Here is a 17,363-nt window from a genome sequence, read left to right as displayed (position 1 = left end):
TTTTTTTCTGTTTTTGTTTTAAAGTTCTTGTAAACAGTAACAGAAAAGTGGATCCAACTACATGGTCACTATGTTAGGGCTCACGACTGTAAAACTGCTTTATAACTACGTGCAGCCAGAGGAATTATATAAGCCAAGTTTTCTTGTTGATCCTTCCTGTGCGATGAGGTCCAGAGAAGTGATCGGTCAGTAGGTGGTGGGTTTTGCTGATCTCCTCTCTCACACCTTCCTAACCCTGAAAACTTGAGCTTAAACCTGAAGTTGCCTTGTAAAGCCAAACCCAAACCCTGCCCCCTCTCCCTGGTATTTTCTACCAGGTTGCACAACATCTCATCATTAAAGACAACCTTGCATTCCTTCCCCACGTCAAACTTCTCAGGGTGTCAAATCTGTTGTTGTTGTTCGTGTAAATGCTGAATGGCAGTTCTGTCGAATTTCTCTGGCAATCCCTCATTTCCTGAGAGGAAGACTGGAGCTAAAGGTGTTCCTATCAAATCCAATCTCTAAACTAAACATCAGATGTAGATACCAGCCCGGGAGGCTTATCAGGAGATTGGTATTTATCCAGGTTTAGTCTCTGTGCAGTTCTTTGTGAGAGGTTTTTATTTTTTTTAAGGTTTCCACCTCCCTCCCCTTTACCTTTTTCACATTTCCTGTCTTTATTTTCCCTCCTTTCCCTCACCGACTGTCTGTTTCTGATTTTCTCTCCCTCCTTCCTTACCTCCCCGCCCCCTCACCCTTCGCCCCCTTCACTCCCTCTCCTTCCTTCCCTCCTTCCTTTCCTCTGTGTCGTAGAAGGGGGGGTGGGCTAGTTGCTTCATTCTGATCACTTCTCAAGCCTCTCACATCTGGGACAGCCTGTAGCACTTCCAGCCGGTCAGCAGACACCAGCACACACATTTTCACAGCATTTTCAACTGGACAGCCAGGTCGTCTGCCTCACTCTCAGGTTTTTGATACACACACGCGCACACACACAAAAGGAAAAAAGTTTTTCTAGCTTTCTTTTCAGCTCCAGGTTTATAGATGCGCATGCAGAGCAACTCACGGCTCTTTTGTCTTTCATGCAGGACTTCCTGTTTCCTTTTCATGTCTTTTCCTTTTGTTACCTAGCTCAGACTGTGCACACTCTGCTTGCAAGAATGTGAACATGTAGTTTAATGTCAGTGCAGATGCTGTTTGATTTAGTATAAATGTTTTTAGCGTCATTCAGAAATCGGAGAGTCAAAGTGGCGTGTGTCCAGCATTGATGGAATTTATTGACTAAACTAAAAACAGACTGAGAGAGCAGCTAGCATCCCTCAGTGGGAGTCTCCTCTGCCAGAGCCTCAGAAATTGTGAGTCATCGTAGTTTGTTGTGTGAGTGTTTGTGTGGTTGGCAGTAAAAATGAAGGTTATCTTCTCTGTGGTCTCTGCTGTGTTTGAATTCTTCACCCAGCAACCTTTTCATCTCATTGCATCTGCACGATACACAAAACTAGAGCTGGTTAACTCTCAGAGTTAACCAGCAAGGCACGGATGGAAGGTTTTGTGAAATGTATGCATGCAGAATTTAATTAGATTGCATTGTAATGTTTTGCAGTGAACCATGGAGTATTAAGATTTCCTGCTGCAGAAGCCTGAAGGCAGATACTTGGTGCCCAAAGTGACGATAAAAACGTCTGAAATGACAGATAAGAGCTGGACTAACTCGTGTTTAGAACAACCGTCATAGATAAACGAGGCATCTGAGTCATAAATGACCAAAACAACAGAAAGTCCAGCAGAGTGTGTGCAGGACATGTTTTACAGTTGCAGTCGGGTCAGTCCCAGGTTCTTGTAGTTCTTGTATCTCTTCATTCTCGTGCGTTAAAGTCCAGATCATTGGGTGATTTTATTTACTGAGTGGAAACATTTTTATTGCTAATTCATTTTTAAGCAGACACTCAACAGGTTTTCTGATTCAAGATTCTTAACATATAGAGTCTATATTTGTTTTTTGTGACATTTTTCAGTAAATAATAATAATTAATAGACTTTTTATGCTCAAATCAGTTTTTTAGGCTCTTGTGGCCTGGAGGGTTAAAGCCAAACTCGTCAGGTGATTTAACAGTTGATTAATTTGCACAAACATCAGACGTATTCTAGCGTGTACTCCCTCTAATAAATGTGATGCTACACTTGTTTTGAATGGTTATCTGGACAAAAATAAGACTTGAAGCTTACCATCAGATGACTTTTTTTTTTCCAGGACTTTCTTACAATAACAGAAAACTGCACTTGCACTGCACCGCATTACAGACTTGTGCATCTGACCCACATCGAGTTGTCTTTTCAGATATGAATCTTTTCTTGTTTCCTGACACAAAAACAAAATATGACAGCAGAAATGGTTTTGGATGTATAATCAGAAATGCTCTGCATTGTTTGGAAATATATTTCAGTCTTTGTATATCCAATATTTTTATGTCCATATCTGGTTTGTTTTTTGAGGATGGGAGGAAAATGAACCTAGATGATGTTAATTAAATTGACATTGAGATAAAGAGTCTTAAGATTTATTGAAACTGACAGTTATAAAACTGTTTTACCTTTGATGCTACAGAGGTAAAAAATTTAACTGAGTGACTGTTTCCTGTTCAGGTTGTGGAAGCTCTACCCTCGACACTGTGTGGCGGGAACCTGAGTGCTTTAAAGAAACGCTGGGAGCAGCAGCAACAGCAGGAACCGCCGTCCATCCAGAGATCCCAATCTCAGGCCCCTCGGACTCCAGTCAGCACGTTACCAGGCTCCAGATCTGCACCTTCATCCCAAATCAAGCTTCAGCAAGACTCCCTAAAAACTACAGTACTCTCACAGGACCAGGATACAGAGATCCAGGTTCACAGAGTAACCAGAGAGACCAGCCAGGACATGACGGACATGGAGGCGAAGCCCAGCAGAGATTCAGAGGAGCAGGAGGGAGCGGCGGCATCGGCAGCTGAAGTGCCCGAGTGCGAGAAGCCCAGCATCCCCCTCAACAGCCTCAAGATGATGTTCGAGAAAGGAGAAAGCCCAGAAAAGGCAAGTACTGCTTCTCAGTGAGTTTGCCCTCATTTCAACTTTTACGCGTTTCTGTTTCAGTGAAATATATTTTTATATTCAGTCTTAATATAGAAACTTTTTATTCCACAGCTTACTCTACTTACAATCTTCATGAGTACCTAGTTTAGCTTAGTGTGCCTACATCTGATGAAGCATCATACATTAAAATGAATCAGAAATTGAGAAGATAAGTTGGTAGTCTGGACTTCCTAAAACTGTCCACTTGTTCTCAAAGAAGATCCCCCCCAGTGCCGTCATGCTGATAGTCACATGGTGTAGCCCCACTTCACATCCTCCTCCTTTTAAAAGAAACACACACACTCAGCTGACTCGCACATTTCCCTCTGCAAGGATCCCTGAGAGATCTCTGCTTCATGCTCCCCGAGGCAGCTAATTGTTGTTTGTGGAGCATAAAAGTCGAGGAATTTGACGTCCAGTCATGCATCAGCTCAAGGCGTGTAAAATGAAAAGTGCTCGTACTCCAAAGTGTGACACATTAACAAGAGCCACGCTGTGTTTCCTCAATAGAGAGCGACCATTTTATGACGAGCCACTGTGAGGCTTTCAGAGGTGGACTGATGAGTCCGTACTCAATGTGCTTTACAAATTTAAATTTGGGGTTTAGCCTTTAACTACTGTGACCTCCCAGTTATGTAAATGTAAAAATACTGAAATAAACATGACCACTTATAAATACACCAGCAATAATAAAAGTAATAGTTAGAAATTCTAAAATACAAATGCTAAAAAAGACAAAAAAGGGTTAAAATAATAAAAATACTAATATAACAAAAACACTTCCAGTTAAAGGGCTCATTACAAACTGGAACAGTAATTAAAAATGTGGTGATTAGACACTAAATATGGAAAAAACTTCATATGTGTGAGCTAATGAGTGCTTTAATAGTGGTGAGTTAAATATTTAAGACATGACCACATAATATTTATTAATAAAGATGTGGAAATGAAAGCATGTATGACCTTCTCAAGAACGCCACTAGAAAGGGAGGAAAAAATGCATTTCATTTAGACACGGTATGATTAAACAGCTTATTTGGAAATGAAAGCTGTGTCCAGCTCCCGGGGGGGAGCAAATGCACCAGGACATAGGAAATTTTGAGACATCTGGCTCTAAATATCAGAGAGATGAGATAAGATTTGATTTAGATTACTGGGAAAATAAGTGAGTCATCAGCATAACAATAAAATGGGCGTTCTGTTTTTTCTGATAATGGGACCCAGTGAAAGACGTGTGCTCTGCAGTTCTTCTCAGTCCTACAAAATCAACAACTCGACTTACTGTTGATTCACTTTCACTCAGTTTTATTAAATTTGATTGTTTGATGTTTGTGGTGCTCAGTGGAAAGAAGAACTCAGTATTTAAAAATGTTACAAATGTATAAATTGTCATTAGGCCAGAAAGGATAAAGTGTTGACAAAAAGGTGAAAATGGTGAATTTGTTGGCTTTCTTTGGTTTATTTCTTGTCATCTTGGTTACCCCAAGAGGCTTGGTTCTTCCCGAGGTTTCTTCCAGTTTTTCCTTCCCTTTATCTCCATGTGTTTGCTCATTTTTTTCTCTCTCAAGTTTCAGCTTTCGTGTTCATGCTGCTCCCAATATTTGGAGGAGCGGGTGGACGGCTCAGTTTTCAGCTGATGCTAACATGCTTTAAAGCAGCGGTCCCCAAACTGCTTATGTCCGACAATATTTTCAAGGACTGGGCTTTAAGGTGTCGCGGATAAATACAACAAAATAAAACCAGTACCGGTACAAAAAAAATAAGATTTATTCCAAACACACGGGAAAAGATCCAGGGAAACAGAGTTGACGATAAAAACGATAAAAAAATGATAAAAACCCTGAAAACCATAAATTTCACACCTGAGCCTCAACTCTCGCGGCCTGGTACCTAACGATCCATGGACCGGTACCAGTCCGTGGCCCGGGGGTTGGGGACCGCTGCTTTAAGGTGCTTCCATATACTGATTCTAATTCTGTTGTGAAATTGGACATTTTATAATGTAGGTCAGTGGGGATGAACTCCACCTTCAAGTGGCCATTTGAGGAACTGCAGCTTTGGTTTTCAGTCCAGGAAGAGATTAAATTAATATCCAGGTGCCATTAATACAAATTTAAGGGCACCTGGATATTAAGGTCTTAATGTGGCACAGAGGAGGAAGATGCACAGATAATGCTGAGCAGGATTGACTCTCTCAGTTTTGGTTTAAAAGAGTCTGATTCTTCATGGAAACTTTTTTTTTTTTTTTTTTTGTTAACAAAGGACAAAGAAGGGGTTGTAAAGAAACATGCGATGAAGAAACGTGCAGTAAAACGTGGCGTTTAAACAAAGACATCCGCCACTCTCCTCTCCACACCCGCCTCCTATGTGGGCTTTTAAAAAGTGAGATGAAGGAGCACTCTGGGGAGCTGGAGGGAAGGAGTCTTTTTATTGCTTGCTGCATAGTTGTCCTTCCAAAGGAGGGCTTGTTTGGGGAAATCCTCGAGCTGAAATACAGGATCTATACAGTTCTGTAGACACAGTGTCCGGGGCTTGTACAATAGGCTCCACTGTAGGGCTGAGGCGGGCTCTCTGCTTCTTTGTTGAGCTCCCCTTCACGGGGCAGATGATGTCATGGTGCAGCAGGCTGGCAGACTCATGACTGCAGACAGCTGATCTGCGCTCTGAGCCTCGTCAGACAGTCTCCCCCCAAGGCCGTCAAAGCTCTCCGCCTCCCCTCCCCACCTCATCAATCATCCTTGTGCTCCACTCTCTGCTCCTCAGCCCTCCGTCCACCTCGCCCCTGTTTTCTCTCTTAACCCTCACTGCCACCCATCAAAGACCTCCACCCTTCTTTTCTTTGAAGTCATGTTATCTCGGATGGCAATTCCTTTGAGGTGAATGGTCTAATACCTCTAATGTCCACTGGCTTTTTCTCGCACTGTCATGAGCATTTTCATAACAACTACTGAATATATTTAGTATGAAATCATGGACTGATATCAGCAATCACTAAAGCTTTGACCAAAATGTGTTCTCCGGACACCAAAATGTTAGTTTTGCACTTAAGCATTCAAGTCCAGGTCAAAATCATCACAATCTCTCCTTTTACAGTCTTAAAAGTGTTACTTTATTTTTATTTTTTTAAGTACATATATTATAAATTTCCACTGTGTGCTGACTGGCGCTGACATAGGAAAAGTGTAAAAGCAACAAAAACTTGGCTTTTCGGCCAAGCATGACGTGTGGTGTATTTTGCACAGAAAGTGTTTCAAACAAGCAGCAAAATGAGTAATCCCAATGCTCCTGGACTCGGAAATTCCCCAAATGAAAAGACGGCTTATATTGGCAAGTTTGGATTCATTTCAGATAAATCTCAGATCATTATGGAGATGCTAAGCGCTCTTTATCTTGGACCTAACTTTCCTTTGGCTGACCCTGTTTGTTTGTAGTACTGCTATACTATTAGCTGAAATTTGATGTTGTGATGTTTGCACATGAGGTGGTCCTCAGCGAAAATTAGTATTTAGTACTTTTTTTCTGCGTAAATTGATGCACGATAAGTTTGTTTTTGCAAATATGGTATTGTGAAGGTTGTCTGCCAATCAATCACCGACTCCTTCATTCTGCATGCTGAAGTTTTCTTGGAGTTGCCCCTTATGAATCAGTGTGAGTGGATGTTAGAACACTTGGGCGTAGATAAAACCGTGTGCTTTAAGTGCTTAACTCTATAAGTACCACTCCATTTACCAGTAAATGAGTCTGAATTTAATTAAAACCTGATGCATGTCCTAGCATTCTGCTAATGCAGGCTGATTTTTGTGGAAATTGTCTGCTGCTGCTTGCTTCATGCCTCATATCAAAGGGGTGGGGATGCCTAATAATAAAAGGAAAAAATCTCTGCATTTGTCCAACTGTGGACACACATTAGCAAAAAATATCACCATCGTGTGAATTACTAGGAGTCCTAGATGGTGTGACAGACAGACGTAGCTTTGGGATCTGACAAATGAAGCCAGTGTGGAATTGCTTTCATTATTTTTATTTAACCCCCGTAAATATTTTCCTGATGATTTTATGGGCTTGGTCACTAGTTTTGAGTCTGAGATTTAATTAGCCAATATGTGACATCACGGTGTTTCCGCCTATTTTTTTTTATACCATCTTTAGTAACAGAATCGACATTCACTACCTATAATTTGGGGGAAGATTTACTCAAACAAAATCTACTTTCTCCAGCCTCATTTGTCGTCTGTGTGACGCACGTTAGCATCATCACTGTGAGCATGCTCACATTGGCCTCTCTGAGCTAAAAGCTAAACGCACTAACAGATCGGTAAAGAGTTTGTCTGCGTTTATTCCTCCAGCTCTTATCTAAACACCCCCCTCTACATCCACTCCCCTCTCTGGGCCGACTCGATGCACTCTGAAATTAATTGACCCTCACCCCTCCTCCCTCCCACACAGCCCAGCTCAGCCCCAGCCTCCCTATCCTCCCTGAGTCACCTCCCTGAGTCACCCCCCTTACTGCACCAGCTGCTGCTTCTCCGCCTCCCTCCTGCCCCACATTGCTCCTCTCTGTAGGCCCAAAGCTTTATTCTGATGCTGGGGGGCCGTGAAACACTTAAACAAGAAAAAAAAAAAAAAAAAAGAGAGACCATCTGTAAAACCACGGCACACTCCCGTCATCATCCCCACCTTCATCCGACCACACCCCTCTTTGAGCAGCACCCCCTAGGAACACCTGCTCCTTGTCGCCTCTAATATTCCCACCCACCCTGCCCTCCATCCTCCTCCCCCTCCCCCTCCCCTAAAGCCATCTCCAGAGGGTCCTACCCCACATCTCCCCTGCGATAAGCCACAGTCTGTGCCTCCCTGCTCTGGAGCTGCAGGTCTTGCCGGTGCTGGATTCAAACACACGATCAAACTCCGTGAGAACCGCCTTCCCCTCGGTCTCGCCGCCGACTCCTCATCCTCTGTGGCTTTTTTGTCCTCCCTCTTCATTTGTCTTCGCGAGAGGTAGCTATGACATATGGTGTTTGTGGCTTTCTTTGTTTGGCTCTGAGACAGTCTCCACTTTTACTTTCCCTGCTTGTCATTTTATTGACTTCTGTGTTGGACGAGGATGTTTGCGCAGCAGCTGAAAGGGGCCTTTTAAGGCTTCTCAGAGTCCACTTTATGGACTTTATCAGTAGCTCCTTTCAACTGTGTCAGCTCACTTTAAAAACAGTGTTATTGTGTGGCTTGAACTGGGTATATTAACACCTTTAAAGGGTGTTAACTGATGCCGCAGGTGCCTTCCTGCTCTTTGTTTGGGTAAGTCTTAGTGTAAGAAGAAGTCGTTGTCTCTGGTAGACTCTGGTGTGTGTGAGGTGGGGTCATGAGGGGAACTGAAGCTCGCTCGGTCTGTCTGTTTAGGAGCTTTAATAGTATCAGGATTAGATTCTTTGTCTGGCCCACTGATCCAGCCTTTCGAGACACAACCTGGCCTCGTATGCTTGTTTACATGCCACTCAACCCCTCATGCACACACATGCATGCAAACCAGTCTCGGACCCCCCTCCTCCTCATCCTCCCCTTCATCCACAAAGCTGCACCTCCGGTCTGTGGAAGCTAATCCACCCGGGGGAATAGATCCATTCTTATGAAGATGACTGTTTCCTTTGTTGTGATTCGTTTCTGTTCTTAACGCCCCACTTAGGGCCTGAGTGTTGGTGTGTTTTCCTGTTCACAGCAGATGATTCAGTTCTTTCTTAACCATAATGTGCATTATTAATTATTGAACTCACTCCTGACTCAGACTCTCAGATTTGCCCCTTACCCGCCCTCAGATTACATCATCTGTGATGATCTGGTTGTCACTGCTCAGTTTTTAAAGGGGTAGAGGTTAAGCCTAGAGGTGCGAGCTTTGGAAATCCTGCTTCTTTAAGCTGTTATAATCTTAATTTTTTTTTATTAGAGTCATGTGAGTTATTCAATGTGAAGAGAATTATCTGATTTTGCAGTTTCTCTAATTTTGCTGGAGGATTTAACACCTTTCCTATCACCTTTTGTTGAACTCTCACCACTTTTTTGTAATTGTGACATTCTCTGGCACCATTTAGTGAGCAGCAGTTGAACATTGTGAAGGTTTTCCCACAAAGAGTGAACACGAAAGTTTAAAGGAGAGGCTGGACTTTCCCAGTGCAACACTTTTTTTTTTCCTCTCTCTCAAAAGTAGTGAGTTTTGGACGCTGTCTCCACTTTCATTTACAGTTTAAAGATGAATCGCCTCATGTGAAACGTGATCTGATGCTATGAACTTTAGACAGGGTGGACATTTGCACTGAGTTGACCTCAAAAATTAAATTTTCTAATGTGTTTAATGTAAACATCCATCTGGGTCCACGTCACAGGGCCGTAGTCTGAGCAGAGATGCTCAGGCTTCCCCCAGGTAGCACAGTAAGGTATTCCCAAGCCAACTAAAAGACAAAGTTTCTCAAGCATGTTATGTGTGTGCTCCGGGGTCTCATCCAAGGTGTGCATGCCAGAAATGCCTCACCTGGGAGTTGTCCAGGAGACATCCTAATGAGAATGAGAATCTCCTGAGCCCCATTTCAGTGTGGAGGAGTAGCAGCGTTACTAAGCCTTCCTGAACGACTGAGCTCTTCACCTTATCTCTAAGACTGAACCCAGACGACCTTCTAAGAAAGATCATTTCCACCACTTGTCAGCGATCTTTCCTTCTACACCCAGTTTGAGGCCATAGATGGTGGGAAAGCGATCGACTGGTAACTCGAAGCGTCACTTCCACGTTCAGCTCTCTTCACCAAAACGGATCACTGCAGACGCTGCACCAACATATAAAGTCTTTGAAGACCAAAAACTCTCCAGTGTGTAGTTTAAGGAACGCATCTGTCATATCAGGAGTTTAGCACTTTGTTCTAAAACATCTTTACACAAACACAGGTTCACGGTCAGTCTAACTGAAAACTTGTTCTTGTCTTTTCAAAATACGTACAGTTCCCACTCACTGGGGACTAGTTTTCAAACGATAGGCCTCTGTGGCACATAACGAATAAGATGTACAGATAATGCTCGTTGGAGGTTTGAACGCTTGTTAAATAAAGTCTTCTTTCACCTTCATGCATTTATTTTTTTGAGAAGATAAAGTGAAAATGCATAATGTGTTACACAAATGAGGTTTAACTTGTCTGAAACATACTTTCATCCATTTTTTTTCCATGATGTAAGGCCACTCTGCCTCAGCTTTATGTTGTGAAATGTTCCTAAGCTCGACTTGCCGAAGCCTGCAGACGCTCCGAGCCTGTCAGGACTCGGGCCGAAGCCAAAATCCTCCCCGTGGCCCCCGCAGCCTAAAGGCTAAATGTGCTGTGCCGCTGTTTGTCCCGTTGCGTAAGCCGTACCTTAAATGGCATGAGACGGATGATTTTGTGCCCTGAAGTTTGGGGGAGATGTCCGACTTGGGAATTCCCCACGTTCTGGGCAGATGCTCCTTTGTTATAAAGCAGCAGGTGTTCTTTTCTGCCCTGCAGCAGAGAGGTGATCGGTTTGTTTTCTGGCTGGTGGCTGAGGACAGACTGTGTGTCTTGTCTCAGACACTGAGCTCATAAGGGGATTAAAGTGGTTTGGACTGCACAAACACTACGCCGCTCTTGACCTCTGTGATTCTCTTACCTTTGCATTTCCTCGGTCTCTCTTTGATCTTTCTGATGGTTGGGCTTTAGCTTCCAGGCTGTTGGCTCTACCAGGTGAAACATGTGAGCATCAAAGGACTGCATGTGTTTTTATCTCTTTGCCTTATGTCGGTTTGTTTTCTACATCTGTCTGTTTTTTGCGTTGCAGGCATCCAGAGAGCAGACAGGCCGAGGAAACACTGGCAGCATGGACCAACTACTAGGAGGTACATGCTTCTCTTTAATGTGCTTTCAGGGTTTTTAGGGGGCAGTTTGTTTGAGAGGTGATCGACAACACACACCAAATGACCTAGACGGCAACGGCTGATGTGAAATTAAACCTATTAGTGTTGGATGTTTCTTATTATGTGCTTTATTCTATCTATGAGCGAGCCTCGCATTTCTTTTTAGATGTGGACAAAATTTAAATGTCATCAAATACCAAAAAGTAAGCGACAGAGTTTTATTATTGGCAGAATGGAAACCTTCTGTAATACACATCTCAGCTGAATGTAAGTCGGTGAATGGCTTCATCTTCACAAACTGCTGTCGGTGGATAAAAAGACAGCTGTGCGCTACTTCGGACCTCTGCCGAATCTTAAAATATCCTCCACACCACATGCGAATCAGACGGAGCACTCAGTCATTTCATTGGCTAATGGTTCATGGTGGTTTTAATTTAAAGAGGAAGTGAAACTCTTTCCTTTTTTTTTTCTTTTTCTTTTTTTTTTTTTAAATGATGGAGGAGAAACCTGAGAAAACGAGGCCCTGCATGTGACCTTAAAGGGCTCATTTTTAGTAAAACCAGAATCCGTGACATAACCTCCTCCTCCTCCTCAGTAGAGCGAAAGCTGCTGACTCTGCGGTCCACTTCAGCTTTATAGAAGCGTGTTGTTGCTGCTCTTCTCATTGTTTAGGTTCATGATTAGCTGTCTTATTAGTCTTGTATACGAATATAGAATTCAGGTATAAACCAGAAGTGTGGCTCTCTGCTAACAAATTGGTAAACTCTGAGATGATCGTGATAGTTTTGATATTTACTTGTAGCTGAGTAACATAAGCACCAAATAAAGTAGATGCTTAAGTGACCTGATGAAGCAACAGCCAATACTTGGATATCTGCTTCCAGGCTTTTTGTTTTGCACATTGTTTTGCTCAGCTTAAAGCTTTATTATTGTCAATAGCCGTTAGGTATCTGGCGCATTTTGGCAAATGCCCTCCCTCTATTTTAATCTCTTTACCTGCATGTAATGCAAGCCTGCTCAAATGTACTTTCTAGGCAGAGCAGTTTTGACCAAACAGAATCAAGTAGATCCCTTTGAGTTCTGTTTACAGAGATTATTTTTATTCTTGAGCATCATGCTGTCTGGCTTAAAAAGAGGCTGACTTTAAACAGCTTGTATCAGGAAAATGATGAAGTGAAGGTCTGCAGTCAGTTGGTGAATAATGCGTCGGTTTTAATGTTTGGAGTCACATTTGAGTCCCCTGATGTGATATAAATGCAGAGTTCAGCTTCTTTTAGCTCAGTTTTGGTCTCCATCAAGCTCAGAGGCAAACATGGCTTCATTTTGCTCAGCAGCTGTCTGACTTTTGTGATGACAGCCAAAAAAGGCACAGAGGCCTCGTGTGCGTATGCAGTCATTTTAACCACATACAGTAAAAACATGAGCGATGGAAAAACAAACGGAAAGACATCTGCTATGTCAAAGGTAAACTGGAGCTCTTCGTTAACGGTGTCAGATTTACAAAGTCTTTGGGATTTTTCTTTACAAAGAGTCTCTTCCTGCTATCTTCCTGGATGGATTACATCCTACCCCGAAATGAAAAAGCTCAGAAGTGACGACACGGGCTGCTGTGTAAGCGCTGTGATCAGCCCACTGCTTAAGAGAGCACAGGAAGAGACAAACCCACAGTTTCCCTCCACGCTGCACGCAGCTCCTGACCCCGTGTTCCCGTCATCAGCCTGCATTCACAATGATTAATGAACTGTAACAAAAAAGTGGCGTCTGCAGGTTACAGCAAGCACAGAAAACACTGTTCAGACATGATGTGCGCACAAAGATGAGTTAAAATAGCTGAAGTGTTTGTTAGGCAATAACTTCTCAGTGTTGTGTGTTTTTGCAGATGGAAGCCTCGCCGAGTCCACGCCTCTCCGTGATCGGATGGCCCTCTATCAAGCGGCCATCTCCAAACAGGAAGTCCCTTCCACTTCAGTCAATGTGAGCTTTTTGTGCCTTACTGGAAACTTTTATTAGAAATTTATAAACCAGAAATGAAAGTGAGATTGGTGGAGTATTCATGGTTAGTGAATTTGAAATAATCCTATTTAATTGTCTTGGAGCTGAATATGAAATAACACAAATCAACCAGAGAATTAAAAAAATGTGCCCTTAAAATATCTGCATACCTTCACATTATAAAATAATTGGGTTAAGTTTCAGAGGATGGGCATTCACTGGCCTGAGCGAGCCCTGCTGTGAAAAACATGCTTCAGCTGTTATCTTTTCCTCAACGTGAAACAGGAAATGAATCATGCATGACCTTTGGGTGCATGACGCTTGTAAAACGAGCCTATTTATTATTTAGACAGCGCAGTTAAGATTGCAGAATCACACTGCCCGCTGACAAAAAGCCAAAGTATTTCCAAACAAACAGTGTAAATCGGTCTCTGTGGAGCCGAGCTGGGTTGTGAACTCTGTGCCATCACCACCACACCAATGTTCCTGAATTATTCCAGGCCTGAATGGACACCCGTGGGGTAGAGCACTGGGGAATTTTGTATTTTCTGGGATGATTTTTGGAGACAAACTAGCTAATGGAAGTGAGTTGAAACAAAATGACTCCTTACATGTGATCCCAGCAAAGATATTTGCATGATTAAAATGCACATGTAGTAATTGTGTTTTTGTGGAGCTACTTTTTCCTGGAGTTGTTGTTGCTTTTGACCAGCTGCATTATTGGTCAACAGGCAGTGACTTGTCTAGAAAAATCCCTGCTCTCTCTGATATAGGTTTAAACATCTGTTTTGTATACTTAAAAATTACTTGGAGCCAAATGGTACATATACCTAAGACACTGCAGTCCCACACAGTGTGCAGTATTGTGGATGCTCTGTTAACAATAACCCTACAGGTGATACCCAGTAGGTTTATCTCCTATGAAGCAGGTGATGCCGATGGCTTATATTCCGTTGTTAACTTTACGCTCGTCCTTCTTGATTTGCTCAGGATGATCAGCTGGATGGTTTCAGTGGGAAGCAGAAGGAGAACGTCCCCCCGTGCACTCTGGACATGGTGAGAGTTTATAGCCTGAAGGTGTTTTTGTTCCAGTGCATCAGTTTCGGCTCATCTCGACACTCATTTATCTAAAAGTGTGTCAGTGTGTGATGTTTTTTTGTTTTGTTTTGTTTTTTTTCACATCTCTTCTCCCGTTTCAGAGTCCAGAGTCTGAACCGAACACCAGGAGAGTTTTCACCTCAGAGACCAACGGTAAGTTCTGCAGATAATTCGTGATGAAAAGTTGAAGTGAGGTTCTCACGTCTCTGTATGAACTGTCCGTCCTTGGCTTTAGTTTGTAATCCTGTAAGTGGAAGGGCTTTATCAAATATGCAGATGGCTCCCTCTAGTGTTGGTTCTGCATTACTGCCTTTCTTCATTTTTAAAAATTTTTCTTATTTTGCTCTCTCTCAGGTTCAGGACCCGGCACTCCCGCGTCCTCCAATCAGAAAGACTCGTCCCAGTCAAAGACTCCCAGGGTGAGTCCTCACAACAAACATTTACACCTCTCCTGTGCACCCTACACCCATCTCCATCTCCTTATTTTTATTCTTAGACTTTAACAGAGTAGCTTTGGGGAGGTTTGATGGGCTCAGCAGTCATTGTTGGTGTCCATATGTGACTAAAAATGGGGGGAAATCATGTTTATGCGTGTGCAGAACTTCCGTCTGCCGGTGAGGGAGACCTGTGCATCGTGCCTGAAGACGGTCTATCCTCTGGAGAGGCTCGTGGCCAACCAGAACGTTTACCACAGCTCCTGCTTCCGCTGTTCACACTGCAACACCAAACTCAGGTGAGGCCACGGCAGATCGTGTCAGACGATACACCCACGCGAACATTTACAAAGGACTTTACTGCATTTAAAGCTTTTCTGCAGGGTTACTTGGAGAAAAAAAAAAACCCCTCTAAATTAAACTTTATCTCGAGGTCCTGTGTTCCCAGTAATCTAAAGAATTTAAAGATATGTTCTGCTGTTTATTTTGATTCTATTTATTCCATCAAAAATATCCAATAACCTTCTCAAAACTACTCAAAAGTATAATTTTAACCTGTTATGAACCCAGGACGTTAACAATCTCTTTCAAACCATTCCTGATCAAGACTTTGACTTCTTTTTAGAAGAGGTCTGTTTTCTCTAAACTGTCCTTTGTTTTGGTCTAGTTTGGCGAATTACGCCTCCCTGCACAACAGCGTCTACTGCAAGCCGCACTTCTCCCAGCTCTTCAAGGCCAAAGGAAACTACGACGAGGGCTTCGGCCACCGGCCGCACAAGGAACTTTGGGAGGGCAAAATCGAGAGTGCTGAGGCCTCGCCGACATCTGTAACCAAGCCAACAGCCCAGAGCCCGGCCACACCCTCAGACCAGGAAAGCCCCAGTGTGGAGGACTCACCCTTGGCTAAAGTCAACGTCCTGATGGCCACCATGGAGGCTCTGGGACAAGGTTCCTCAGAGAAGGCTGACAAACCCACAGAGACCCGCAGGCTGAAGATCTCCTGGCCACCAAAAACTGAGCCTGAGGACACGCCCAGCCGCGGTGGAGCTGCCGCCAACACAGAGGTGGTCTCCACGGGTAAACCAATCAGAGCCAAGTGGCCTCCAGAGGAAGACTCCCCATCCACACCCCCAGAGGAAGCCAGGGGCTCACCTGTTCTGCGTCAAAACACCCCCCTGAAGGAGCGCAGCATGCCCTTCACCGCAGCAGCTCAACCTGACAGCCCTCCTGCTCCTGAGCCCAAAAAGCAGAGTGCACCGGTAGAGCGGCAGCCGAGTCCTGAACCCGCCAGCATGGACCTCCAGCACGGCGGCCAGTCGTCAGACAGCCAAACCCCTACCGAGGACAGCTGTGTAGATGTGCACACCAGCTCCGGAGAGGAAGAACAGGAAGAGGAGATGAAGAGTGAAGATGCTACAGACCATCATCTCCCCACAGAGGAGGATATCGATGACGCTGCAGGAGGACAAGGTGAAGAGGAGGAGCAGATGGAGGAGGAAGACGGAGGCGTGCTGGAGGAAGACATGCCAGATGCTAAACTTCAGGAGACTCCAACTGAGCCGACTGCAGTCTCCTCTCCGGAGGCAGAGGTGGAGGCCAGCCGGTCGTCTCAGGATGTGGGCTTCTGGGACAGCGAGGAAGAGCAGGAGGAGCTGACGGTGGAGGAGCTGATTAAACGTAACCGACACTACGAGGAGGAAGAAGAGGAGGAAGAAGAGGACGTATAAAGTGAATTTTCTGCTCTCGGCCAAAACGACGACATCCACGGACGCTTAACTGATCTTCTGCCATTCCTCCTTTTTCAGACAGTTTCTTCTTCTCTTCTTGATATAAAGTTGCAGCCGTGTCCAGAGTGAATTTTATTCGTGCCTCTTTCACGACATTTAGAATAATCAAATTTTTTTTTAAAAAGATATTTAAAATGATTCCCCTTTAAATAAATATTTTTAACCCAAATGTTATGAGTCACAGAATAGATGTTTTATTTTTTTTTGTGTACGCGACTTTTGTAATTTTGTATTTTCATCGGATGCTTCATTATCAAACTGCTGTCATGAGAAACCGACTGCACGGTCTTATTAGACTGCAGCTCAGCTGTGACTGAAAAGTTTCTGAATTAAGACAAAGTAGAAAATAATAAGTTTGGTTTCTTTTTCTCAGAAGAATCCAGCTGTGACTTTTGAGTTCTTGATCCCACAGATGGATGACAGTTAAAGGAAAAACCTACAGCTTTAATGCACCTTGGCATTGACTCAGGTAGCCTAATGGTGAGCGAGTTGAGAGCACGGTCTAAAACGCTTGTTCAGAATCTCCCATAGGCGTTCATTTGGCTTGAGATGTGTTGATTGTGAAAGCCGCAGCCTATGAGTAACTTTATTTTCACCCTCAAACTGTGAGCCCTCGTGTCCAGGTGGAGGCACTGTCACCCAGAAGAAGACTTCCACCAGGATGGAAATGTTTCAGGTGGACCCAGACTAGCACACAGCCACCTCTCACTGCGTGGGTCAGGTTTTTGGGTTTTTTTTTCCCCTTTAATTTGTCACATATGTAACCATGAACGCATTGAACTGTAAGAGACTAATGATCATTTGTTTCCACTTCTGACAAGTTAAAACTGGACATGATTATTGTAACATTTTAAGCCAGGGGACCAAACAGCCTGACCTGCTACTGTATAAATAAACTGTTAAACTTTGAGTATCTTTTGACATACTGCTTAAGATTGTTTTCAAAAACTGTGATGTACTTTTGTAATTTCGCATTAAAGTTTGGCTGATGTTTTATTTGGTTTCATATTATTCAGACATATCACAGAAATCCTAGTTATAGCAACTCAAATTCGCTTGTAATGGCATCTA

The 17,363-nt window shown here is 43.5% G+C and overlaps 1 protein-coding gene across 2 annotated transcripts in view; it reads left to right on the top strand.

Moving 5' to 3' along the window:
* The window catches only part of lima1a (LIM domain and actin binding 1a), a 31,981-nt gene extending 14,693 nt beyond the window's left edge, over nt 1-17,288 (top strand). For both annotated transcript variants that reach the window (XM_084918352.1, XM_084918351.1), the window contains exons 4-11: nt 2,623-3,042; nt 10,906-10,963; nt 12,861-12,955; nt 13,964-14,029; nt 14,173-14,224; nt 14,426-14,490; nt 14,671-14,804; nt 15,173-17,288. In XM_084918352.1, the coding sequence (XP_084774478.1) occupies nt 2,623-3,042; nt 10,906-10,963; nt 12,861-12,955; nt 13,964-14,029; nt 14,173-14,224; nt 14,426-14,490; nt 14,671-14,804; nt 15,173-16,232 (1,950 nt within the window). In that variant the 3' untranslated portion in view covers nt 16,233-17,288. The remainder of the gene's footprint in view (nt 1-2,622; nt 3,043-10,905; nt 10,964-12,860; nt 12,956-13,963; nt 14,030-14,172; nt 14,225-14,425; nt 14,491-14,670; nt 14,805-15,172) is intronic.
* The last annotated feature ends 75 nt before the right edge of the window (nt 17,289-17,363 follow it).

The sequence above is a fragment of the Perissodus microlepis genome, chromosome 20 (assembly GCF_051167445.1).
Source record: "Perissodus microlepis isolate ML-2025 ecotype Zambia chromosome 20, ASM5116744v1, whole genome shotgun sequence".
NCBI classification, from domain to species: Eukaryota; Metazoa; Chordata; class Actinopteri; order Cichliformes; family Cichlidae; genus Perissodus; species Perissodus microlepis.
This window is presented reverse-complemented; position numbering and strand designations above follow the sequence as displayed.